The sequence below is a fragment of the Brassica napus genome, chromosome A9 (genome assembly GCF_020379485.1).
Source record: "Brassica napus cultivar Da-Ae chromosome A9, Da-Ae, whole genome shotgun sequence".
NCBI classification, from domain to species: domain Eukaryota; kingdom Viridiplantae; phylum Streptophyta; class Magnoliopsida; order Brassicales; family Brassicaceae; genus Brassica; species Brassica napus.
The window spans coordinates 101,415-127,409 of record NC_063442.1 but is presented as its reverse complement, the minus strand read 5'-3'; the positions used below and the strand labels follow the sequence as shown (position 1 = coordinate 127,409).

The 25,995-nt window shown below is 32.2% G+C and overlaps 3 protein-coding genes and 1 pseudogene across 3 annotated transcripts; 2 read left to right on the top strand and 2 right to left on the bottom strand.

The window, feature by feature from the left end:
* Positions 1-11,229: 11,229 nt before the first annotated feature.
* LOC106426633 lies at positions 11,230-12,809 on the bottom strand (annotated as a pseudogene).
* Positions 12,810-12,960: 151 nt separating this feature from the next.
* LOC125577624 (protein SENESCENCE-ASSOCIATED GENE 21, mitochondrial-like) lies at positions 12,961-13,892 on the bottom strand. The gene is made up of 2 exons (XM_048739109.1): positions 13,579-13,892; positions 12,961-13,419 (listed from the first exon to the last, which is right to left on the bottom strand). Exons 1-2 carry the CDS (start codon positions 13,650-13,652, stop codon positions 13,209-13,211), a joined length of 285 nt encoding a protein of 94 aa, XP_048595066.1. The 5' UTR covers positions 13,653-13,892; the 3' UTR covers positions 12,961-13,208.
* Positions 13,893-14,594: 702 nt separating this feature from the next.
* Positions 14,595-18,537, top strand: LOC111200819 (U3 small nucleolar RNA-associated protein 14 homolog A-like). Its single transcript, XM_048739106.1, has 7 exons — positions 14,595-15,182; positions 15,565-15,685; positions 15,772-16,250; positions 16,678-17,199; positions 17,290-17,928; positions 18,003-18,134; positions 18,224-18,537. The coding sequence occupies exons 1-7, from the start codon at positions 14,922-14,924 to the stop codon at positions 18,368-18,370; spliced, it is 2,301 nt and encodes a 766-aa protein (XP_048595063.1). The 5' UTR covers positions 14,595-14,921; the 3' UTR covers positions 18,371-18,537.
* A 3,900-nt stretch (positions 18,538-22,437) lies between these two features.
* On the top strand, positions 22,438-24,983 carry LOC125577623 (protein SINE1-like). The gene is made up of 3 exons (XM_048739108.1): positions 22,438-22,777; positions 22,991-24,275; positions 24,360-24,983. Exons 2-3 carry the CDS (start codon positions 22,995-22,997, stop codon positions 24,756-24,758), a joined length of 1,680 nt encoding a protein of 559 aa, XP_048595065.1. The 5' UTR covers positions 22,438-22,777; positions 22,991-22,994; the 3' UTR covers positions 24,759-24,983.
* Positions 24,984-25,995: the final 1,012 nt, after the last annotated feature.

Sequence of the window (25,995 nt, the reverse complement as noted above, 5' to 3'; positions counted from 1 at the left end):
ATTCAACTATGCATTAAAACAGTATTTTCAAATTTTTGAATTTTTCTCAAAATCTATGTGTACCCCCCTACGAAAATAGTGAGTTTTCGGTAAATGATCTATATATGAAGCCTATAATCTTTTAATTCGTTTTAAAATTTATAACCACATTATACATTTGTATTAATTTATGATAAACTCCTTTTCATGGTACATGGACATCGTTCTAATTTTTTATCCATTAATTTAGCAAAACTGCAAATACTCCCTAAATCATTGGACTAACCACTATAAAATTGCTATTCCCTAGAGAAACGGAGACAACAAAGGTTCCAAACCTCTTTGAACTTCATCATATTTTATTACATGATTCAAATATGTATTAAAACAGTATTTTCAAATTTTTTGAATTTTTCTCAAAATCTATGTGTACCCCCCTACGAAAATAGTGAGTTTTCGGTAAATGCTCTATATATGAAGCCTATAATCTTTTAATTCGTTTTAAAATTTATAACCACATTATACATTTGTATTAATTTATGATAAACTCCTTTTCATGGTACATGGACATCGTTCTAATTTTTTATCCATTAATTTAGCAAAACTGCAAATACTCCCTAAATCATTGGACTAACCACTATAAAATTGCTATTCCCTAGAGAAACGGAGACAACAAAGGTTCCAAACCTCTTTGAACTTCATCATATGTTATTACATGATTCAACTATGCATTAAAACAGTATTGTCAAATTTTTTGAATTTTTCTCAAAATCTATGTGTACCCCCCCTACGAAAATAGTGAGTTTTCGGTAAATGATCTATATATGAAGCCTATAATCTTTTAATTCGTTTTAAAATTTATAACCACATTATACATTTGTATTAATTTATGATAAACTCCTTTTCATGGTACATGGACATCGTTCTAATTTTTTATCAATTAATTTAGCAAAACTGTAAATACTCCCTAAATCATTGGACTAACCACTATAAAATTGCTATTCCTTAGAGAAACGGAGACAACAAAGGTTCCAAACCTCTTTGAACTTCATCATATTTTATTACATGATTCAAATATGTATTAAAACAGTATTCTCAAATTTTTTGAATTTTTCTCAAAATCTATGTGTACCCCCCTACGAAAATAGTGAGTTTTCGGTAAATGCTCTATATATGAAGCCTATAATCTTTTAATTCGTTTTAAAATTTATAACCACATTATACATTTGTATTAATTTATGATAAACTCCTTTTCATGGTACATGGACATCGTTCTAATTTTTTATCCATTAATTTAGCAAAACTGCAAATACTCCCTAAATCATTGGACTAACCACTATAAAATTGCTATTCCCTAGAGAAACGGAGACAACAAAGGTTCCAAACCTCTTTGAACTTCATCATATTTTATTAAATGATTCAACTATGCATTAAAACAGTATTGTCAAATTTTTTGAATTTTTCTCAAAATCTATGTGTACCCCCCTACGAAAATAGTGAGTTTTCGGTAAATGCTCTATATATGAAGCCTATAATCTTTTAATTCGTTTTAAAATTTATAACCACATTATACATTTGTATTAATTTATGATAAACTCTTTTTCATGGTACATGGACATCGTTCTAATTTTTTATCCATTAATTTAGCAAAACTGCAAATACTCCCTAAATCATTGACTAACCACTATAAAATTGCTATTCCCTAGAGAAACGGAGACAACAAAGGTTCCAAACCTCTTTGAACTTCATCATATTTTATTACATGATTCAAATATGTATTAAAACAGTATTTTCAAATTTTTTGAATTTTTCTCAAAATCTATGTGTACCCCCCTACGAAAATAGTGAGTTTTCGGTAAATGCTCTATATATGAAGCCTATAATCTTTTAATTCGTTTTAAAATTTATAACCACATTATACATTTGTATTAATTTATGATAAACTCCTTTTCATGGTACATGGACATCGTTCTAATTTTTTATCCATTAATTTAGCAAAACTGCAAATACTCCCTAAATCATTGGACTAACCACTATAAAATTGCTATTCCCTAGAGAAACGGAGACAACAAAGGTTCCAAACCTCTTTGAAATTCATCATATGTTATTAAATGATTCAACTATGCATTAAAACAGTATTGTCAAATTTTTTGAATTTTTCTCAAAATCTATGTGTACCCCCCCCCACGAAAATAGTGAGTTTTCGGTAAATGATCTATATATGAAGCCTATAATCTTTTAATTCGTTTTAAAATTTATAACCACATTATACATTTGTATTAATTTATGATAAACTCCTTTTCATGGTACATGGACATCGTTCTAATTTTTTATCAATTAATTTAGCAAAACTGTAAATACTCCCTAAATCATTGGACTAACCACTATAAAATTGCTATTCCTTAGAGAAACGGAGACAACAAAGGTTCCAAACCTCTTTGAACTTCATCATATTTTATTACATGATTCAAATATGTATTAAAACAGTATTCTCAAATTTTTTAATTTTTCTCAAAATCTATGTGTACCCCCCTACGAAAATAGTGAGTTTTCGGTAAATGCTCTATATATGAAGCCTATAATCTTTTAATTCGTTTTAAAATTTATAACCACATTATACATTTGTATTAATTTATGATAAACTCCTTTTCATGGTACATGGACATCGTTCTAATTTTTTATCCATTAATTTAGCAAAACTGCAAATACTCCCTAAATCATTGGACTAACCACTATAAAATTGCTATTCCCTAGAGAAACGGAGACAACAAAGGTTCCAAACCTCTTTGAACTTCATCATATTTTATTACATGATTCAACTATGCATTAAAACAGTATTGTCAAATTTTTTGAATTTTTCTCAAAATCTATGTGTACCCCCCTACGAAAATAGTGAGTTTTCGGTAAATGATCTATATATGAAGCCTATAATCTTTTAATTCGTTTTAAAATTTATAACCACATTATACATTTGTATTAATTTATGATAAACTCTTTTCATGGTACATGGACATCGTTCTAATTTTTTATCCATTAATTTAGCAAAACTGCAAATACTCCCTAAATCATTGACTAACCACTATAAAATTGCTATTCCCTAGAGAAACGGAGACAACAAAGGTTCCAAACCTCTTTGAACTTCATCATATTTTATTACATGATTCAAATATGTATTAAAACAGTATTTTCAAATTTTTTGAATTTTTCTCAAAATCTATGTGTACCCCCCTACGAAAATAGTGAGTTTTCGGTAAATGCTCTATATATGAAGCCTATAATCTTTTAATTCGTTTTAAAATTTATAACCACATTATACATTTGTATTAATTTATGATAAACTCCTTTTCATGGTACATGGACATCGTTCTAATTTTTTATCCATTAATTTAGCAAAACTGCAAATACTCCCTAAATCATTGGACTAACCACTATAAAATTGCTATTCCCTAGAGAAACGGAGACAACAAAGGTTCCAAACCTCTTTGAAATTCATCATATGTTATTAAATGATTCAACTGCATTAAAACAGTATTGTCAAATTTTTTGAATTTTTTTCAAAATCTATGTGTACCCCCCCACGAAAATAGTGAGTTTTCGGTAAATGATCTATATATGAAGCCTATAATCTTTTAATTCGTTTTAAAATTTATAACCACATTATACATTTGTATTAATTTATGATAAACTCCTTTTCATGGTACATGGACATCGTTCTAATTTTTTATCAATTAATTTAGCAAAACTGTAAATACTCCCTAAATCATTGGACTAACCACTATAAAATTGCTATTCCTTAGAGAAACGGAGACAACAAAGGTTCCAAACCTCTTTGAACTTCATCATATTTTATTACATGATTCAAATATGTATTAAAACAGTATTCTCAAATTTTTTGAATTTTTCTCAAAATCTATGTGTACCCCCCTACGAAAATAGTGAGTTTTCGGTAAATGCTCTATATATGAAGCCTATAATCTTTAATTCGTTTTAAAATTTATAACCACATTATACATTTGTATTAATTTATGATAAACTCCTTTTCATGGTACATGGACATCGTTCTAATTTTTTATCCATTAATTTAGCAAAACTGCAAATACTCCCTAAATCATTGGACTAACCACTATAAAATTGCTATTCCCTAGAGAAACGGAGACAACAAAGGTTCCAAACCTCTTTGAAATTCCTCATATTTTATTAAATGATTCAACTATGCATTAAAACAGTATTGTCAAATTTTTTGAATTTTTCTCAAAATCTATGTGTACCCCCCTACGAAAATAGTGAGTTTTCGGTAAATGATCTATATATGAAGCCTATAATCTTTTAATTCGTTTTAAAATTTATAACCACATTATACATTTGTATTAATTTATGATAAACTCTTTTCATGGTACATGGACATCGTTCTAATTTTTTATCCATTAATTTAGCAAAACTGCAAATACTCCCTAAATCATTGGACTAACCACTATAAAATTGCTATTCCCTAGAGAAACGGAGACAACAAAGGTTCCAAACCTCTTTGAACTTCATCATATTTTATTACATGATTCAAATATGTATTAAAACAGTATTTTCAAATTTTTTGAATTTTTCTCAAAATCTATGTGTACCCCCCTACGAAAATAGTGAGTTTTCGGTAAATGCTCTATATATGAAGCCTATAATCTTTTAATTCGTTTTAAAATTTATAACCACATTATACATTTGTATTAATTTATGATAAACTCCTTTTCATGGTACATGGACATCGTTCTAATTTTTATCCATTAATTTAGCAAAACTGCAAATACTCCCTAAATCATTGGACTAACCACTATAAAATTGCTATTCCCTAGAGAAACGGAGACAACAAAGGTTCCAAACCTCTTTGAAATTCCTCATATGTTATTAAATGATTCTACTATGCATTAAAACAGTATTTTCAAAATTTTTGAATTTTTCTCAAAATCTATGTGTACCCCCCTACGAAAATAGTGAGTTTTTGGTAAATGATCTATATATGAAGCCTATAATCTTTTAATTCGTTTTAAAATTTATAACCACATTATACATTTGTATTAATTTATGATAAACTCCTTTTCATGGTACATGGACATCGTTCTAATTTTTTATCCATTAATTTAGCAAAACTGCAAATACTCCCTAAATCATTAGACTAACCACTATAAAATTGCTATTCCCTAGAGAAACGGAGACAACAAAGGTTCCAAACCTCTTTGAACTTCATCATATTTTATTACATGATTCAAATATGTATTAAAACAGTATTCTCAAATTTTTTAAATTTTTCTCAAAATCTATGTGTACCCCCCCTACGAAAATAGTGAGTTTTCGGTAAATGCTCTATATATGAAGCCTATAATCTTTTAATTCGTTTTAAAATTTATAACCACATTATACATTTGTATTAATTTATGATAAACTCCTTTTCATGGAACATGGACATCGTTCTAATTTTTTATCCATTAATTTAGCAAAACTGCAAATACCCCCTAAATCATTGGACTAACCACTATAAAATTGCTATTCCCTAGAGAAACGGAGACAAAAAAGGTTCCAAACCTCTTTGAAATTCCTCATATTTTATTAAATGATTCAACTATGCATTAAAACAGTATTGTCAAATGTTTTGAATTTTTCTCAAAATCTATGTGTACCCCCCTACGAAAATAGTGAGTTTTTGGTAAATGATCTATATATGAAGCCTATAATCTTTTAATTCGTTTTAAATTTATAACCACATTATACATTTGTATTAATTTATGATAAACTCTTTTTCATGGTACATGGACATCGTTCTAATTTTTTATCCATTAATTTAGCAAAACTGCAAATACTCCCTAAATCATTAGACTAACCACTATAAAATTGTTATTCCCTAGAGAAACGGAGACAACAAAGGTTCCAAACCTCTTTGAACTTCATCATATTTTATTACATGATTCAAATATGTATTAAAACAGTATTTTCAAATTTTTTGAATTTTTCTCAAAATCTATGTGTACCCCCCTACGAAAATAGTGAGTTTTCGGTAAATGCTTTATATATGAAGCCTATAATCTTTTAATTCGTTTTAAAATTTATAACCACATTATACATTTGTATTAATTTATGATAAACTCCTTTTCATGGAACATGGACATCTTTCTAATTTTTTATCCATTAATTTAGCAAAACTGCAAATACCCCCTAAATCATTGGACTAACCACTATAAAATTGCCATTCCCTAGAGAAACGGAGACAACAAAGGTTCCAAACCTCTTTGAAATTCCTCATATGTTATTAAATGATTCAACAATGCATTAAAACAGTATTGTCAAATTTTTTGAATTTTTTTCAAAATCTATGTGTACCCCCCCCCCCCCACGAAAATAGTGAGTTTTCGGTAAATGATCTATATATGAAGCCTATAATCTTTTAATTCGTTTTAAAATTTATAACCACATTATACATTTGTATTAATTTATGATAAACTCCATTTCATGGTACATGGACATCGTTCTAATTTTTTATCCATTAATTTAGCAAAACTGCAAATACTCCCTAAATCATTAGACTAACCACTATAAAATTGCTATTCCCTAGAGAAACGGAGACAACAAAGGTTCCAAACCTCTTTGAACTTCATCATATTTTATTACATGATTCAAATATGTATTAAAACAGTATTCTCAAATTTTTGAATTTTTCTCAAAATCTATGTGTACACCCCCACGAAAATAGTGAGTTTTCGTTAAATGCTCTATATATGAAGCCTATATTCTTTTAATTCGTTTTAAAATTTATAACCACATTTTACATTTGTATTAATTTATGATAAACTCGTTTTCATGGTACATGGACATCGTTCTAATTTTTTATCCATTAATTTAGCAAAACTGCAAATACCCCCTAAATCATTGGATCAACCACTATAAAATTGCTATTCCCTAGAGAAACGGAGACAACAAAGATTCCAAACCTCTTTGAAATTCCTAATATTTTATTAAATGATTCAACTATGCATTAAAACAGTATTGTCAAATTTTTTGAATTTTTATCAAAATCTATGTCTACCCCCCCCCCTACGAAAATAGTGAGTTTTCGGTAAATGATCTATATATGAAGCCTATAATCTTTTAATTCGTTTTAAAATGTATAACCACATTATACATTTGTATTAATTTATGATAAACTCCTTTTCATGGTACATGGACATCGTTCTAATTTTTTATCCATTAATTTAGCAAAACTGCAAATACTCCCTAAATCATTAGACTAACCACTATAAAATTGCTATTCCCTAGAGAAACGGAGACAACAAAGGTTCCAAACCTCTTTGAACTTCATCATATTTTATTACTTGATTCAAATATGTATTAAAACAGTATTTTCAAATTTTTTGAATTTTTCTCAAAATCTATGTGTACCCCCCTACGAAAATAGTGAGTTTTCGATAAATGCTCAATATATGAAGCCTATAATCTTTTAATTCGTTTTAAAATTTATAACCACATTATACATTTGTATTAATTTATGATAAACTCCTTTTCATGGAACATGGACATCGTTCTAATTTTTTATCCATTAATTTAGCAAAACTGCAAATACCCCCTAAATCATTGGACTAAACACTATAAAATTGCTATTCCCTAGAGAAACGGAGACAACAAAGGTTCCAAACCTCTTTGAAATTCCTCATATGTTATTAAATGATTCATATATGTATTAAAACAGTATTCTCAAATTTTATGAATTTTTCTCAAAATCTATGTGTACCCCTACGAAAATAGTGTGTTTTCGGTAAATGCTCTATAAATTAAGCCTATAGTCTTTAAATTTGTTTTACAGTTTAAAACCATATTATACCTTTGTATTATTGTATGATAAACTTCTTTTCATGGCACATGGACATCGTTCTAATTTTTTATCCATTAATGTAACAAAACTGCAAATACTGCCTAAATCATTGGACTAACCACTATAAAATTGCTATTCCCTAGAGAAACGGAGACAACAAAGGTTACAAACCTCTTTGAACTTCATCATATGTTATTCCAAGATTCATATATGTATTAAAACAGTATTTTCAAATTTTTTGAATTTTTCTCAAAATCTATGTGTACCCCCCTACAAAAATAGTTAGTTTTCTGTAAATGCTCTATATATGAAGCCTATAATCTTTAAATTTGTTTTAAAATTTAAAACCACATTATACCTTTGTATTAATGTATGATAAACTTATTTTCATGGTACATGAACATCGTTCTAATTTTATATCCATTAATTTAGCAAAACTGCAAATACTCCCTAAATCATTAGACTAACCACTATAAAATTGATATTCCCTAGAGAAACGGAGACAACAAAGGTTCCAAACCTCTTTGAAATTCATCATTTGTTATTACATGATTCAACTATGCATTAAAACAGTATTGTAAAATTTTTTGAATTTTTCTCAAAATCTATGTGTACCCCTTACGAAAATAGTGAGTTTTCGGTAAATGCTCTATATATGAAGCCTATAATCTTTAAATTTGTTTTAAAATTTAAAACCACATTATACCTTTGTATTAATGTATGATAAACTTATTTTCTTGATACATGAAAATCGTTCTAATTTTTTATCCATTAATTTAGCAAAACTTTAAATACTCCCTAAATCATTGGACTAACCACTATAAAATTGCTATTCCATAGAGAAACGGAGACAACAAAGGTTCCAAACCTCTTTGAACTTCATCCTATGTTATTACATGATTCAACTATGTATTAAAACAGAATTGTCATATGTTTTGAATTTTTCTCAAAATCTATGTGTAACCCCTACGGAAATATTGAGTTTTCGGTAAATGCCTTATATATTGAAGCCTATAATCTTTAAATTTGTTTTAAAATTTAAAACCACAATATACATTTGTATTAATGTATGATAATCTTCTTTTCATGGTACATGGACATCGTTCTAATTTTTTATCCATTAATTTAGCAAAACTGCAAATACTCCCTAAATCATTAGACTAACCACTATAAAATTGTTATTCCCTAGAGAAACGGAGACAACAAAGGTTCCAAACCTCTTTGAACTTCATCCTATGTTATTACATGATTCAACTTTGTATTAAAACAGAATTATCATATTTTTTAAATTTTATTCAAAATCTATGTGTTAACCCATACGGAAATATTGAGTTTTCGGTAAATGCTCTATATATTGAAGCCTGTAATCTTTAAATTTGTTTTAAAATTTAAAACCACATTATACATTTGTATTAATGTATGATAATCTCCTTTTCATGGTACATGGACATCGTTCTAATTTTTTATCCATTAATTTAGCAAAACTGCAAATACTCCCTAAATCATTGGACTAACCACTATAAAATTGCTATTCCCTAGAGAAACGGAGAAAACAAAGGTTCCAAACCTCTTTGAACTTCATCATATGTTATTACATGATTAAAACTATGTACAAAACAGTATTGTCAAATTTTTTGAATTTTTCTCAAAATCTGTGTGTACCCCCTTACGAAAATAGTGAGTTTTCGGTAAATGCTCTATATATTGAAGCCTATACTCTTTAAATTTGTTTTAAAATTTAAAACCACATTATACATTTGTATTAATGTATGATAAACTCCTTTCATGGTACATGGAAATCGTTCTAATTTTTTTATCAATTAATTTAGCAAAACTGCAAATACTCCCTAAATCATTGGACTAACCACTATAAAATTGCTATTCCATAGAGAAATGGAGACAACAAATGTTCCAAACCTCTTTGAACTTCATCCTATGTTATTACATGATTCAACTATATATTAAAACAGTATTCTCAAATTTTTTGAATTTTTCTCAAAATCTATGTGTACCCCCTACGAAAATAGTGAGTTTTTGGTAAATGCTCTATATATGAAGCCTATAATCTTTTAATTCGTTTTAAAATTTATAACCACATTATACATTTGTATTAATTTATGATAAACTCTTTTTCATGGTACATGAACATCGTTCTAATTTTTTATCAATTAATTTTGCAAAACTGCAAATACTCCCTAAATCATTGGACTAACCACCATAAAATTGCTATTCCCTGGAGAAACAGAGACAACAAAGATTCCAAACCTCTTTGAACTTCATCATATTTTATTACATGATTCAAATATGTATTAAAACAGTATTGTCAAATTTTTTGAATTTTTCTCAAAATCTATGTGTACCCCTTACGAAAATAGTGAGTTTTTGGTAAATGCTCTATATATGAAGCCTATAATCAATAAATTTGTTTTAAAATTTAAAACAACTTTATACATTTGTATTAATGTATTATAAACTCTTTTTCATGGTACATGGACATCATTCTACTTTTTTATCGATTAATTTAGCAAAACTGCAAATACTCCCTAAATCATTAGACTAACCACTATAAAATTGTTATTCCCTAGAGAAACGGAGACAACAAAGGTTCCAAACCTCAATGAACTTCATCCTATGTTATTACATGATTCAACTATGTATTAAAACAGTATTGTCCAATTTGTTGAATTTTTCTAAAAATCTATATGTTAACCATGACGAAGATATTGAGTTTTCGGTAAATGCTCTATATATTGAAGTCTATAATCTTTAAATTTGTTTTAAAAACCACATTATACATTTGAATTAATTTATGATAAACTCCTTTCATCAAGTAACATAAGCTCATTACTTTTTAATATAATGTAATGGACTTCCAATTATTTTAGTAGCACAAGCTCATTATTTGTTTCCTAACTTACTCCTATTCATGTTTCCAAACATCATTATTTTTTTAACTATTATACAGTAGAACCTCTATAAATTAATAATCTCTATAAATTAATAAATTTTATAGGTCCCAACTTGGATCGGTTTAAAATTTGACACAAATCGATAATATAATAAGATAATTTTTTTTTAGAAAATTCTATGTAAATATATGGTCCCATTAAAACTATAAATTAAAAATTTATACGTATACACATTTTATATAAGTAAGAACTCATTATTATATGTTTTTTTATATTCACATTAGAATTATTTTTATATTTTTCTTAAAACTTAATATTTTTTTGAAGAGATTTAGTAATATTATATCTAAAATCACATTTAAGTTCTATGCAATATATATTATATAAACCAAATAATATAATAAAATTAATATAAATTCAAATTTCAAAAAATAACAATTAATGTATATACACTAAAATCAAATATTTTTCTTATCATAGAATAAATATATCTTAAAATAAAAAAATCTAAATAAGGAAACTTTTGTAAATTAATATATCTATAAATTAATAAAATTTCAAAGTCCCAACAATATTAATTTATAGAGGTTCTACCGTATATGTTGCCAAACAAAAGTTTTAATTACTTCTACTTTAATAAGATATATATCCTTGATGTTATAGCCTTATAGGACAGAGGAAATTTCAATTTTTGGGTGGTGGACATCACATCGAGAGGCTAGCGGTGGCTCTTGGGTTTATTGTCACAATGCGATCAAGTTTATGTATGCAGTTACGGGTAGAGAGATCAGAGTAAGGAATAACCTTAGGTTCCATTGATTTAAAGATGGCAAGTGTTCATGGCCTCATGGGGGTAATTACTGGTGATTCTAATGATTTAAATTCAATATGAAAAATGGTGTTCATAGATACAAAGGACAAAGACTTTGTTGCAAAATACAAAGGAGAATAACAATTATCTATTTAATTCCTTACGTGTGAATATGCTTTAGTTTGGATTAGTGGTGGCTGACTAATGCAATGGCTTGAGGTGAAAGACTTGGCAGGCTTGTTCAAACTTCTTGCTTGGTGCGTCTTTCTTCTAAGCTTATCTGGTTATAGAATCGGTCCCACCATGATGTGCTACACATTTTAGCCTGCAATAAGAAAAAGTAATAACTGTCCTTTAATCATGTGTTCAATATAAACGGCTAACTACATAAACTACTAAGTCTACAATGCTAATGCCACTTATAAACTAATCGAGAACATGGTGTAGTAAACTTACGGGACGCCCGAATTTAGAAAATTCAGCAACTTTACTCTTTTGATTGACCAGGAGACCTAGAAACAGTCCAAGCTCAAAAGTTAGGAATCAAAAAGTTGAATGAATTTTTTTATTACTCTCAAAGTTTTAAGATAGATACCTGCAAAAAGAACTACACCATCTGAAGCAACTCTCGCAAATTCAGGCATGGTCTTGTTTAGGTTGTGTGGGAGATAATCCAGAGCATATGAGAGAAAGATTTTGGCATGTAGGGCAGAGAGAACTTGATATTAGCCACACATACAAGGCCTTTGCTGATAGGACTCTTGCAGTAAGAATCAACATCCTCGATCGATGTCATAGGGTTTGACTTCCCAAGCCAATGAATTATTCAGTGAAAATATCCCGCTGCCTTCAATTTTTAAACTAAATCGAATATTTGAAAATATATGATAATCAATATATTAGTTATTGTTGAAATATGTGGCGCAGAATATGGAAACAAATTACTAAATGCATAATTAATTGATTGGCGATTTTTAAGGAATTATGAGGTTTATTTTAAAGTTATTTCCAATGGTATAGGATGGTAATTCTTTAGGAAAAAACAGTGCTATTTCTAATTTGTACTCCTGTTTTAATAGTTTAGATAATATGTGTATTAGTAGTATTTGAATAGTTGTGGTAATTTGAGCTTCACATACTGATTTTCAGAGTTTGATCATTGATGCTTAGTCATTAAAAAACTCAGTTTAACCAAAATGAAGCTAAGAGACAAATGTCTTATTGCAAACTATTGTAAACACTGATTTATATGCTTACCAAACATAGATATGATCTAATTATTAGACTATTGTATGGTATGCTTACATTATAATTATTGATATCCAGTTTAGATACCTTTCCAAAAGAATAAGTAGTCTTACACTTATCAGTAGTAGTTATGCTAAGTTATAAAATAAAAGATTGCTAGTAGTAAATAAGTGATTTTAGAAAACTATATTAATGGATAATACATTATACATCATATCCAACGATCCTTTTTGTTACAAAATAGAGCAACCAAGAAGGTTTCTCTATTGGTTTATTACAGAATCGCACGTAAAACAGGGTTCACCGCACAAGATCATAACCCTCTTCCCCTGATCTCGTCTCAAGACATTAAATTAACATTACAATAATTAATCAAAAAAAAAGAAGAAGCAGACTTCTTTACTCAATTAATCAATCACTGCTTTTTGTTCAAGAGAGCTGCTCGTAGCTCAGCTGGATCAATCTCGTTGGAACCGGTTTCCGGTCTGTAATAGCCGGTTTTGGGGTCTGGAATCCAAGCAGAAAGCTTCTGGTTCGATTCTTCCATTCCCTTCTTCATCACCGCCGAAACAACGGCTCCACCTTTTCCACCGCTCGGTTGCGCCGTCGTGGCAGCAAAACCACGTCTGTTGAACAAAAGAAAAACACAAACGACACCGTTTAGTAACAGACTAAAACAGAGCACAACATAAGCAAAACCTTATGTTAAACCAAAAGAAAAGCAGAACGACACCGTTTTAAAACAGAGTCTTTAAGTATAAAAACAGAGGAAAAACAGAACATACCGGAAGATTGCATTGGAGAGTTCTTGAGAGACGAAAGCGGATACGAACTTAACGCTAGAGAGGGAACGAGCCATGTTTATCGAAATATGTGAAAGAGAGAGAGATGGAACAGACAATAAAAGGTTGAAACTTTTCTTGTTGTTTGGGAGGTTTTGTTCTTTTTATATCGCCGCCGCAGAAGGAGAGGTTTATCCGAGGAATAGGAGAGTTTGATCTGCGGCGAGGAGATTGAAAGAAGCTTGGTGTCGTCTGTGTGTCTCTCTCTCAAACTAGATTTGATTTCGAAATGGTTTTGAGGGATGTGAAATGAGGAAGAGGAGAGTAAGGTTTATATAGAAGGAAGGAAGGAGCCGATGGAGAGGTGAAAATGAAAGTAACTATGGCCTTTGACCATAATTAGCTTTGCTTTTTTTTTTTCTCATTAAGTCAAAATTAGACTGTTTGCTTAATAAAATATCTTTATTTAGGTTTGGTTTTGAACGTGTGAACATGATTAAAATAAAATGTCTTGAAACTATAAGAGTTTCAGACATTTAGAATCTCCAATTCAGTTCCTATACTTTTTTTCAATTCCTATCCTTGTCGATACTGTTTATAATTTTTAACTTTTTATATGACCTCATAAAGTAATAATTCACTTCATTATATTTTAATAATCTGTTTTATAAAGTTTGCCAAAATTTTATACAGCTTTATAAAATTAGTTTGTCAAAAATGTCTGTAAAGAGACTAGTATTTTATAAGCGGGAAGGACATTACAATACAAAATGAGCAAAATCATAGTGAAGTTTGGGGATGATTATGACATGCAGTTTATGTTAGGCGATTGGTATATGGACTAAGGATATGTCATTTTCATTCTATCTAACACCACTATACAATTGCGATGCTTTGGGTCTTTTGCATGTTCTCTTCTTTTGCATGGCTCACCTGATAATTAGCTATCATCTAAATTTGGTTAGAGAAATGTACGAGATCACATTTATTATATAACCAATTTTGAAAACTAGATTGGAACCATCCCATTTTTATTATATACATATGATGTTAGATAAAATATAAAAAATGCATGTTGTTAATAATTTAATTAGGAAATCTGAAAATATTGGAGTGACACTCTGAAGTCTGAACCACTCATTAGGTTTCCAGTAAAACATGTGAGAACGTGGGGAACGTGTCAATGTTATCTGATTTTAATGTATGGGCTTCTTACAAGCCTCCTAAAAGCCTATTGGGCTTTACGTAATAAGAAACCAGACAAGAAAACTAAAACCATTCAGACCGTGTAGTAAAAGTATATAAACCCTACGAGCGCCCCTCTCTCGAGTTGAATCAAGACAGTCATGGGATCACTAAAGAGGAAATCATCATGGAGCTCCAAAACCCTAGCTAAGTCAAAGAAGAGGAAAGGTCCTCACTTGCCCAACTCAATACTCAAGATGATCGCCACTCATAAACGTCCTTTGAACTCCGATGACAATGAGATCGATTCCGACGTTGATTTGTACGAGTACGAAGAAGGCATCCCTGAAGAGGAATCAAGAAAAAACAACCGCTATGATCGCATCGATAACTACGAATTCAAACTTCCAGATGATTTTGAGGTTCGTTAACCCATGTTTGCCGCAATCACTGTATGATTTAGAGTTTAGAGTTTAGTGTTTAAGCATTTTAGCATTTAGGTTTAGTCTTTAGGCTTTAGATTTTAGCCTTGTGTTAGTGTTTTATGGTTTTTAGTGTTTTAGCATTTTAGCTTTTAGCTTGTTTTAGTGTTTAATGTTTTAGCTTTTAGTGTTGTTTTACTGATGTTTTAGTGTTTTAGCGTTTAGTGTTTAAGCTTTTAGCGTTGTTTAAGTGTTTAATGTTTTAGCTTTAGCGTTTTAATGTTAAGCTTTTAGCGTTGTTTTAGCGTTTTAGGTTTTCCTTGTAGCAATTGTTTTCCCTGGTATATGGCTCACTGGTTCATTGTCTTTATCCCCAATAAAGGATGAAGACGTGGAGTCAGAGGATGATGAAGATGGTGTGAACAGTGAGTATGATGGTGATGATGATAGACACGCACGGATGTTGCAAGTACTCACTGGGATGCCAAGTGCAGCTTTTAATAGTAAAGACTGAGAGACTTTCTTCTTCATTGCATTTGTAAGCTCTATATGTAACCCACCTTGATACTCTTTATCTTTTTTTTCTCAGGTGAGAATAAGAGCAAACCTCTGCTCTTCACTGAACCTTATCCAGAAGGTGAATTCAATCCCACACGTGACGTTCTCTCGGGTAAAAACATCCTCACCGAGGAAGACTTCTTGGCGCCTCTTGAAGAGTATCACAAGACAAGCAAACAAATCTCCCGGATGAGGAAGGATACTTACAAGTCCCTTGTTCACCCTCCTCTGCCGAAGCCAGACCGTGAAAGACTGGAACGTAAAGCGGCGAGAGGACTAGTTGATGAGGAGTTTAGCAAGTGGGTGCATCTGGTGAAAAGGAACAGGGAGGCCCCGACTGTTTACTTTAACCAAGAAGTCGTCAATCTTGGAAAGTCTACGGTCGGCGCAATAGCATCGGAGTTTCAACCGAGGACTGAGTTTGAGATGAGGATGGCTTCTGTGCTTAATGATAATGAGGTCTCAGAGGCTCATAGAGAAGATGGTGCTCGGCTTCTTGAATTGAACCAGGCAAGTTCTGTTATCTACTTCATTCCATGTAGTGTTTGGTTCGCGGGTCAACTCTACCCGGACGTGCATAACCCCCAAGCAAAAAAATTTATATCCGCACCCGTCTCGCTAAAACCCGTGACAATTCACCAAACCCCGTGGTTAATATTAATTGTATTAAAAATAATTATTTTAAATATATGATAATTATTTATAATTAAAATTATTTAAATATTTATGATATTTTATATATTTTTACGAAAAATATTTTAAATTTTTTTAAAAAATTTCTTTTTTTGCGGATTAGTAGGTATCTGCAAACTCGGCTGATCCGCCCCCGCCTTGCTTAAAATATCGACTCGCACCCGCAATTCAAAATTTTCAAGCTCTAATTCCATGGAACATAGTTAATGTTGAACTTCTGATGTAATTGTTTTGAATGATGCAGGTTTCTATGGAAGACCACATAAAGGACTATAACCACATTGCCAAGATGCGGAGCCTTCTCTTTAACCATGAGCGAAAGAGTAAACAGATCAAGAAGATTAAGTCCAAACTTTATCACCGCCTCAAAAACAAAGACCTGAGGAACTCGGTGCTGGGAGCATTAATGGACCCAGAGATGGCTAAAGAAGAGGCTATGAAGCAGGAGGCTAGACGTGCAGAGGAACGTATGACGTTTAAGCACAAGAACAGAGGAAAATGGGCCAAACGAATGGTAAGACGTGGACTGAATGTGAAATACAATGGAACTGGGGAAGCTATCACTGAGCAACTTCAGATAAATGCTGTTTTGTCGAGAAAGATGAACTCCTTGAGAGATGGAAGTAGCAGTGATGAAGAAGAGTTGAGTGATGGTTCGGATCAGGAGACTCCTTATAAATTGGTAGCAAAAGCAAAGGAGAAGACGCTGAGAGCTTTGGAAGATGATGAAGTGTGCAACTCTGGTCTTATGTCATTACCTTTCATGGTAACATTTGCTTTGCTTTCTCCAAAACAGTTTTTTTGATTCTTTGGTGCATTCATGTGGTGTCTTATCTTATCCTTTATGTTTGGTTAGGTCCGTGCTATGAAAAAGAAAAATGAGGAAGCTAATGAAGAAGCAAACCGTGCAGTAGAGGAGTATGAAGAGTGGGAGAACTCTGGTGGAGCAGTAAAGCCTAAAAAAACAATTAGTGTTAGTGGTAGAAGAGTGTTTGGTGCAACCGAAGCTCCAAAAGAGTCTAAAAAGGATTCAGATAACTTCTATGACAACAACAGTGATAGTGACATAGACGATAATGACTTAGAGGATGTAAGAGATGTTGCCTCACCTTCTAGAAGAAACAATGGAACCATTCTCATCTCAGGAGATGAAGAAAGTGAAGATTCAGAGAGTGAAGCAGAGCAAATGGTGGACGGGATCTTTGAAGTTCCTAGTCAAGCAGAGCTTATAAACCGTGCTTTTGCTGGTGATGATGTGGTAGGTGAGTTTGAGAAGGAGAAGCAAGAGGTTCTAAATCAGGAAGTTCCTGAACCGGAAAAGCCGGTTCTGCTTCCTGGTTGGGGACAACCATGGCCTACCAATAAGAGAGGTTATCATCAGATCAAAACAACAAGGAAAGAAGAAGATGCTCAGAGAAAGAGAGAGGAAGCTCTCAAAACAAGGAAAGACTTTCGTCTTAAACATGTTATCATATCAGAGAAGGTTGATAAAAAGGTCAGTAGTGTCTCTCACTCAGCTGGCCATAACCATCTGATTTGATTAATACTCATGTTAAATGTTTTTGACAGGCTGAGAAACTTCATACTACGACTCCACCTTTCCCTTTTACATCAAAGGAAGTTTTCGAACATAGTATGCGTATGCCTATAGGACCCGAGTTTAATCCCTCTACTGTTGTTGGAGATCTAAACCGTCCAGAGGTTCGTTCTTCATTACTTTGACAAGCTCTCATTAGTACCTCTGTTGCACTTCTTTTTGACCTTGTGGCGATTTGACCTCTTGTGCACAGGTTGTGAAGAAGACTGGAGTCATAATCAAACCCGTGAAGTTTGAAGAAGTAAATCCAAATGAGGAAGTAGATGATGAACACCCTCGAAACCATCAGAAACCAAGACTCAATAAGAAAACTAGTAGACGCCAAAGCAAAGTCAAGTAAAAGATAAAAGCTCCAAAGATTGTTCCATTTCTTATACTTAAAAGCTCCAAAGATTGTTCCATTTCTTATACTTTATTTAGAAACATTTGTTGATCCCATGGGATGAGTTTTGCCTTTGTAACTTGTCTTATTTTATAAAATATTTGACATTTTGCTGTTTCTTTCAAATCCTTGGTCATCTCCATCTTCTTCCACCCTCTCAAACTCTTGTCTCCATTTCTCCATCTGTAAGGCTTTAATTAGTTCAGAGAAAAGGTTGTCTCCACCCTCTCAAACTCTTGTCTCCATGTCCTAGATCCCAAGATTAATTACCTCGTGCTCCTCTTCTTCCATCGCCCCTCTCTCTCTCTCTCCGTCAGGGCACGCACTTTTTTAGCCGATTTGGATAGTGTGACACGTAATCATCGTCGTATCCGGCCCATTTATAATTTCTTAATGGGCCTTTTACAGGCTCAATTTCGGACCTTTTGGTTAATTATTATTAGTATTTGCTATTTTGAAATTGCATAATCAATCTGTCAAATCTCAAGTCATCAGAATATTAAAAACATGTCACCAATAAATTAACCCCTTTGCCGAGGTGAAACGTTGAAAGGTCTCTGTTTCCTCGGGACCAAAAGAACTAACGGTAACATTTTCTTCATTTTTTTACCGGTGGATGATAAATTTAAAAAAACTGGAAAAAAATAAAGAAACACCAACGGTAACTTTCACTAAAACCCGACACCATCTGTCTATATAAACAAACAATGTCAGTTTCCTCTCTTACCACCACTCTTCCTTCTTGATCTTGTTCTGTCTCTCTCTCTCTTTCTCAAGAAACGATGGTGTACTTTCAGATGTCGCTCATAGACTGTGAAGTAAGACCTTGAAGGAAGTATTGAAAGTGTCGCCGCTCATATATACGATGGGAAGCTTCCTTCTCACGCCTCGGCTCATTACCAAAACAAATGACTTGCGCGCTGCGCTCTCTTCAGATCAGAGTCTAAATCCCATCTTAAGCACTTGAAGGCAGGTATATTCTTTTTCTATTATTATCTCTCTTTTATTTTTTTTTGAATAAACATAAAATTTTAAAATTAAAAAGATTTCAAACTTTTTTTAAGAGAAATTTTGGTACATTGTTTTGATTAATTATGAAAACTATAAGATGCATGATGTGAAAACTATTCGATACATATGGCCATTCAGTTGATTTATCAATTGGACGTAAGTGATTGTATGATTGTTTTTGTCTTCACGGATTGTATTCATTTAGTTTAATTTCTAAATTGATCACTCACAATATCAAAATTACTTTTAAAAATTGTTTTCTCAAAATAAACATTTCTATTATCATCTTTCTCTTTTTCTTTTTTGAATAACCATAAAAATTAAAAAGATTTCAAACTTTTTTTAAGAGAAATTTTGGTATATTGTTTTGATTAATTATGAAAACTTTAAGATGCATGATGTGAAAACTATTCGATCAATATGGCCATTCAGTTGATTTATCAATTGGACGTAAGAGATCGTATGATTGTTTTTGTCTTCACGGATTGTATTCATTTAGTTTAATTTCTAAATTGATCATTCACAATATCAAAATTACTCTTAAAAATTGTTTTCTCAAAATTACTTTGATTGCATATATAGTTAAATGTTGCATGTTAAAACATTTATTAAAGAAACCCATATCAGACACTAACCCTGAGAGTTTAATAATTGTTTTGAGGGATCCATCGGAAGAAGTTAACAACAGCATGATGGCATTTGGGCTCCTTGAAGTAGAAGAAGGAGAAGAACCTGTTATATAGGTTGATAACCCCAACTGCTGACCAGAAGCCCACATGATAATTGCATCCTCTAAAGAGTGCAGTGGGTGAATCCATCGCGAAAGAGAAATAACAATTATGAAAGCCCAGGGAAAAAGAATACTAGAATAGTGAACCTCTAGTAGTAGACAGTGAAAATTTAAGATGAAAACGTTTTGTAAGTAATGTTTCTGTGTTGACAAAAAAAAAAGTAATGTTTTTGTAAAGCTTTAGTCTTCACATTAATCTTTTATTTCTAGTTTGAAAATTTTATCGTTTTTTTTTACTATGTGTTTTATATAGTTAGTTACCTTAAGAAAAGTTGTATTGACAACAACAACATATTAAAAGAAAAAGAATACTAGAATAGTGAACCTCTAGTAGTAGACAGTGGAAATTTAAGATGAAAAAGTTTTGTAAGTAATGTTTTTGTGTTGACAAAAAAAGAAGCAATGTTTTTGTAAATCTTTAGTTTTCACATTATTCTTTTATTTATAGTTTGAAAATTTTATCGTTTTTTTTACTTTGTGTTTTATATAGTTAGTTACCTTAAGAAAAGTTTGTATTGACAACAACAACATATTAAAAGTAGTATTTACAAATTGTTACTTTGTTTCATAACGATATTAAAAAAATAAGAGTAAAAAAATTCATCTCCATATCTAAAATATAAAAATGTTAATATTTAAATGATAAATTGTTGGTAACAGAGGATCTTAGCGGGAGAGGTTGAAGAAGGATAAATTCAATTTATATCGAAATTCCTGAGAGGGAGATCATCTTCTCTTCGTTAGCTCTATCACTTGATTCAATCAGGTAGAATCTTCGAACCGTGGTCGATCATCGTATACATAGTTTGATCCTCAGCTTCTGGATTTACTGATATAATCTGATACTGTGTACTTTCGGCATTGGGATATAGGGAGGGAGGAAAGATACAATGGCTGGGGAAGGAAATAAGATAAAGGGATAAGAAAGCCTAGGCGTTACTGGACTTTCTTTTGAAAACACCTGAGCTGCGAGTAATCGACATGCCAATTGTGTGTGCTCCATGAGTGATGAGCTCATTGGAACCAACAACTTGTTAAACAATTTCATCGATTAACTCACCCAATAAGAGATTTCAAAACAAAAGAAATACATTTTTTTGTTGGTTCTGTGCTACTTTTTTTACGTATGACCCTCAAATTCCATTACTTGGTTTTAAAGCATAGATAGAGTTATATTCTAAAGTATAGATATTAGAGAGAATTGAGAAATAAGCTCTTCTCCATCAATCACTTGTTGTAACTTCTTTTATACTACAAAGGAGAAATCATTCTCATAATTACATTTAATGTACTAAGGATATACACCACAATTAACGGGTCTGAATATGATATGAAACTCTACCTATTCCAAAATTTCTCCAAAATCATTGATAATCGGAAAGAATTGAAATTTGTTCTCCGTTAATCAAATCTTACCTCTCCTTTTTTATGCTACTAGGAGAAGATCTTAATCATAAACACATTTACCTCCCTAAAAATATTCATCACAATTATTAACTAGCTTGAATATCATAAGTTTTCAACTTTTCATAATCTCCAATAGTAAGGGAAAATGAGATTATTATATAAAAAATCTAAGAAATTAATAACTTAATTGACAGAATTAAAATAAATCTAAAACATATTTTAATGTAGACGTTAATATGTGATGGACACGGTCTCCCACCTAGAATATTTTTGAAAATGTTAAATGAAGACAAAAATAAATATTTTGAAAATGTTGTAGATAAATAATAGATCGAAAAAGGGGTAGTTTCGTCCACTGAAATGGGACCCACTGCATCTAATGAAAGAGCGGTGAGATTTTGAATTTAGAGAGAAATTTGAATTTAAATCTAATCTACTACAACACATGATCTACTATTTTATTTGTCGGAACGCGAGAAAAAAAAATAAAACAACTAAAAAGCATACAGACGGCGACAAATGAATCGAAGTGAGACCTTAACAAGACAAAAAGAAAAGAAACAAAAACCCTAAATCCGCTAAAGACCAACACTTGTCTCAATACATTTGAAAATGTGCGGGATTTTTCTTTCATAAACATCTCTCAGAGCTTCAGCTTCTCTTCTTCTTCTTACATTGGTTTCTTCTCCCTTGAGAGTTTTCTTCCAAACAAGATCTCTCTCAATATTATCCAATATATATGTAATATTATAAAATTTAAAAATTAAAACTCATCCCGCGCAGGGCGCGGGTCTCATCCTAGTGATCTACTATTTTATTTGTCGGAACGCGAGAAAAAAAAATAAAACAACTAAAAAGCATACAGACGGCGACAAATGAATCGAAGTGAGACCTTAACAAGACAAAAAGAAAAGAAACAAAAACCCTAAATCCGCTAAAGACCAACACTTGTCTCAATACATTTGAAAATGTGCGGGATTTTTCTTTCATAAACATCTCTCAGAGCTTCAGCTTCTCTTCTTCTTCTTACATTGGTTTCTTCTCCCTTGAGAGTTTTCTTCCAAACAAGATCTCTCTCAAGAAAGCTTAGTTCCAGGTAGAAGCAAGCAGCTAATACAGAGATCTGTTTCTCTTGTCTCCAGTACAAAGCCAACAAGGTACAGATCTGTTTCTCCGACATTCTCGCTTCTGTCTTTTCTAGAACCTGTCTGAATTCGAACTTAGCTGTCTGGTTTTTCAGTTTCTGTCGGAAAGTTCACACCTTTGCATTTTACAGAGTTCTAGATTTGAACAATGCATCTAAAGTTTATGACTTTAACAGATCTGAAACATGGGTTTTGCTAAAGTGTTTGACTTTTGTCTCTGTTTAGAGCAATGGGTTTAAATCTCAACCCGATTCTCCGACAAGAGCTAGCAAACCTCGACAAAGACACAGAGAGCCGCAAAACCGCCATGAAAGCTCTCAAGTCCTACGTCAAAGACCTCGACTCAAAAGCCATCCCGAGCTTCCTAGCCCAAGTCTCCGAGACCAAAGAGACCAACTCTCTCTCCGGCGAATACACAATCTCCCTCTACGAGATCCTCGCTCGCGTCCACGGACCCAACATCGTCCCCCAGATCGACACCATCATGTCCACCATCGTCAAGACCTTAGCTTCCAGCGCTGGATCCTTCCCTCTCCAGCAAGCTTGCTCCAAAGTGGTCCCCGCCATCGCTAGGTACGGTATCGACCCTACGGAACAAGAAGAAAACAAGAAACGTGTGATTATACACTCTCTGTGTAAGCCTCTCTCTGACTCTCTCTTGTGTTCACAAGAGAGCTTAGCTTCAGGATCCGCGCTTTGTCTCAAAGCTCTCGTGGATTGTGATAACTGGAGGTTTGCTTCTGACGAGATGGTGAATAAAGTCTGCCAAAACGTCGTCGTTGCGTTGGACGCGAACTCTAACCAGACGCATCTGCATATGGGTTTGGTGATGGCCCTTGCGAAGCGTAATCCTTTGATCGTTGAGGCTTACGCGAGGCTGTTGATACACACGGGGGTAAGGATACTCGGGTTCGGTGTGAAGGAAGGGAACTCGCAGAAGAGGTTGTCCGCTGTGCAGATGATTAACTTTTTGATGAAGTGTTTGGATCCGAGGAGTATCTACTCTGAGGTTGAGTTGATTGTTAAGGAGATGGAGAGGTGTCAGACGGATCAGATGGCGTACGTTAGAGGAGCTGCTTATGAAGCGATGGTGACTTCTAAGAGGATAGCTGGGGAGCTTGAGGGGAAGATGGAGAAGAAAGGTTGTCGTTCTGTGACTGGTTCGAATTTTTGTGGAAGAAAGTGTTCTCCTCGTTCTCATGATGATAATGAGTCTTTGTCACCTGAGTCACAGACTCTTGGAGGGTCTTTTAGTGGTGGGTATGATTCTCCGGTTGAGTCTTCGCCGCGTAGCTCTTGTAACTTTGATGGGAGGAGTGTGAATAGGAAACTGTGGAGGAGTAATGGTGTGGTTGATATCTCTTTGAAGGATGGTTTGTTCTCTGGAGACACCACTGTCTCTGATTCACCTCTTGTCCCCTATGATCATTGTGATAATGAGTTTGAAGGTTTTGTAATGGGAAGTTTGAGGAACAGGAGGATGCAGAACACAACTCCTACTAGTCCACAGGTGAGGAACTTTGATCCATCTTTGTTGTTATGATTTTGCTAATTTCTTTATAATGTTTCTGACTTTTCTTTTATGATGCAACAGAGACACTGTTGTTCAAGGAACATGAATGCTGAAAATTTCAACATCTATAGCACTCCGAGGAAGCTAATCAGTTCTCTTCAGTATCCTGATGATATGGGCTTGGATCATTCTGACATTCAGAGTCCAATGCCATCTCGCCAGAACACTAAACTCAGGAAGCAATCATCTCCAACACCTGTGAAGCAAGCGATGGAAACAATCTCATCATCATCAACTGTGATGTTAAGTGAAGAAACAACACCTCAATCACAGATGATAATGAGTAGTAAGAAGAAGAAGAAGAACATGAGGTATGCCAAACTCATGTTTGTTGTATCCTTTTTTGTGGTGGTGCTGTTTACAAGTGTGGTGATGTTCAGTCAAGATGATGATGTTGTTTACTACACTGTTCCAACATGATGATTCCACCTCTCTTTTGGTGGTCAGTTTTAAATCCTAGTGTAACGGGGAGACGAGGTTATTTAGTTATCCAATTCACATGTTGCTTGTTTGTATTGTACTTTTAGTACAAGGTGTAAAATCTTCTTCTACTCTTTGTTCTCATTTTGTTTTAGTGCAAATCTGTTGTATCAAAACATTGTTTTAGTATAAAATGTTTAGAAAAGTTTAAGATTTTAAATTTTATTGCACTGTCCTGGTTGCTATGAACAGAATGAGAAAAGTGAAGCGTTATGCGTCCGTGCTCTAAAGAAGGCGAGCAATGATGCTGTGCACAACTGCACAAGGTTGATGATGCGAAGAGTAAGAATCTGAGGTTCATAGACTCTTGGAGGCAGAGAAGATAATGTTTTTGGCTGAAATCGAAGCTGCTCTTGTTAAGAGCTACGTGAAGTTCGTTTTGATTGATGATAATGATTTATCTGGACGTTTCTCTTTTTCTACAAGAAAAGCATACGAGGGCCGTGCCTACGAGGCATTTCCCTCAAACGTCCAGTTGCTAAAATCTATATAAAGTAATATAAATATTATTTATTTAAAATAGACAACTGAATATTTTCTATATTTATATTTATGGTAACTAATCTTTTCATATATTTGTAAATGATAATAATTCTAATTTGTATGCAATATATACTTCTTATTTAATTTAAATATTTGATACTATAACCATTGATGGTTATACTAGAATAAGTTTTTATCTGATATATTTTTAAATTAAATATAATTTTTTTCTAAATTGATGTTACATAAATTTCCTAAATATATGCGTTTAAAAAGCTAACATTTCACATAAATTCTAATTAACAATTTCTAATTATCTTTAAACTAATAGTTAACAACTTAAATAAAGTTAATTTTTCTAAGCAAACCTATGATCAATATGCAGACATTTTTATAATTTCTGTTTTTTGATTTATTTCATCGGATATACAAAAAAATTATCAAGTAAAAATGGATTGAACAAATAGATTTTTTATTTCTATTATGAACTAACAAACATGTTACTTATTTTATTAACAAAAATAATCTTGCACTTAAAAATAGCGGGTCAAAATCTAGTATAATTTTAAAATTAAGTCTCCACAGGTTTGATCACCTTTCCCTCATGATTTCAACTTCCTTTTTTTGAGCAACTGATATTCCTTTTCATGTAATTCTATTCTTGCTTTCTTTGTCAAAAAATAAATTCTATTCT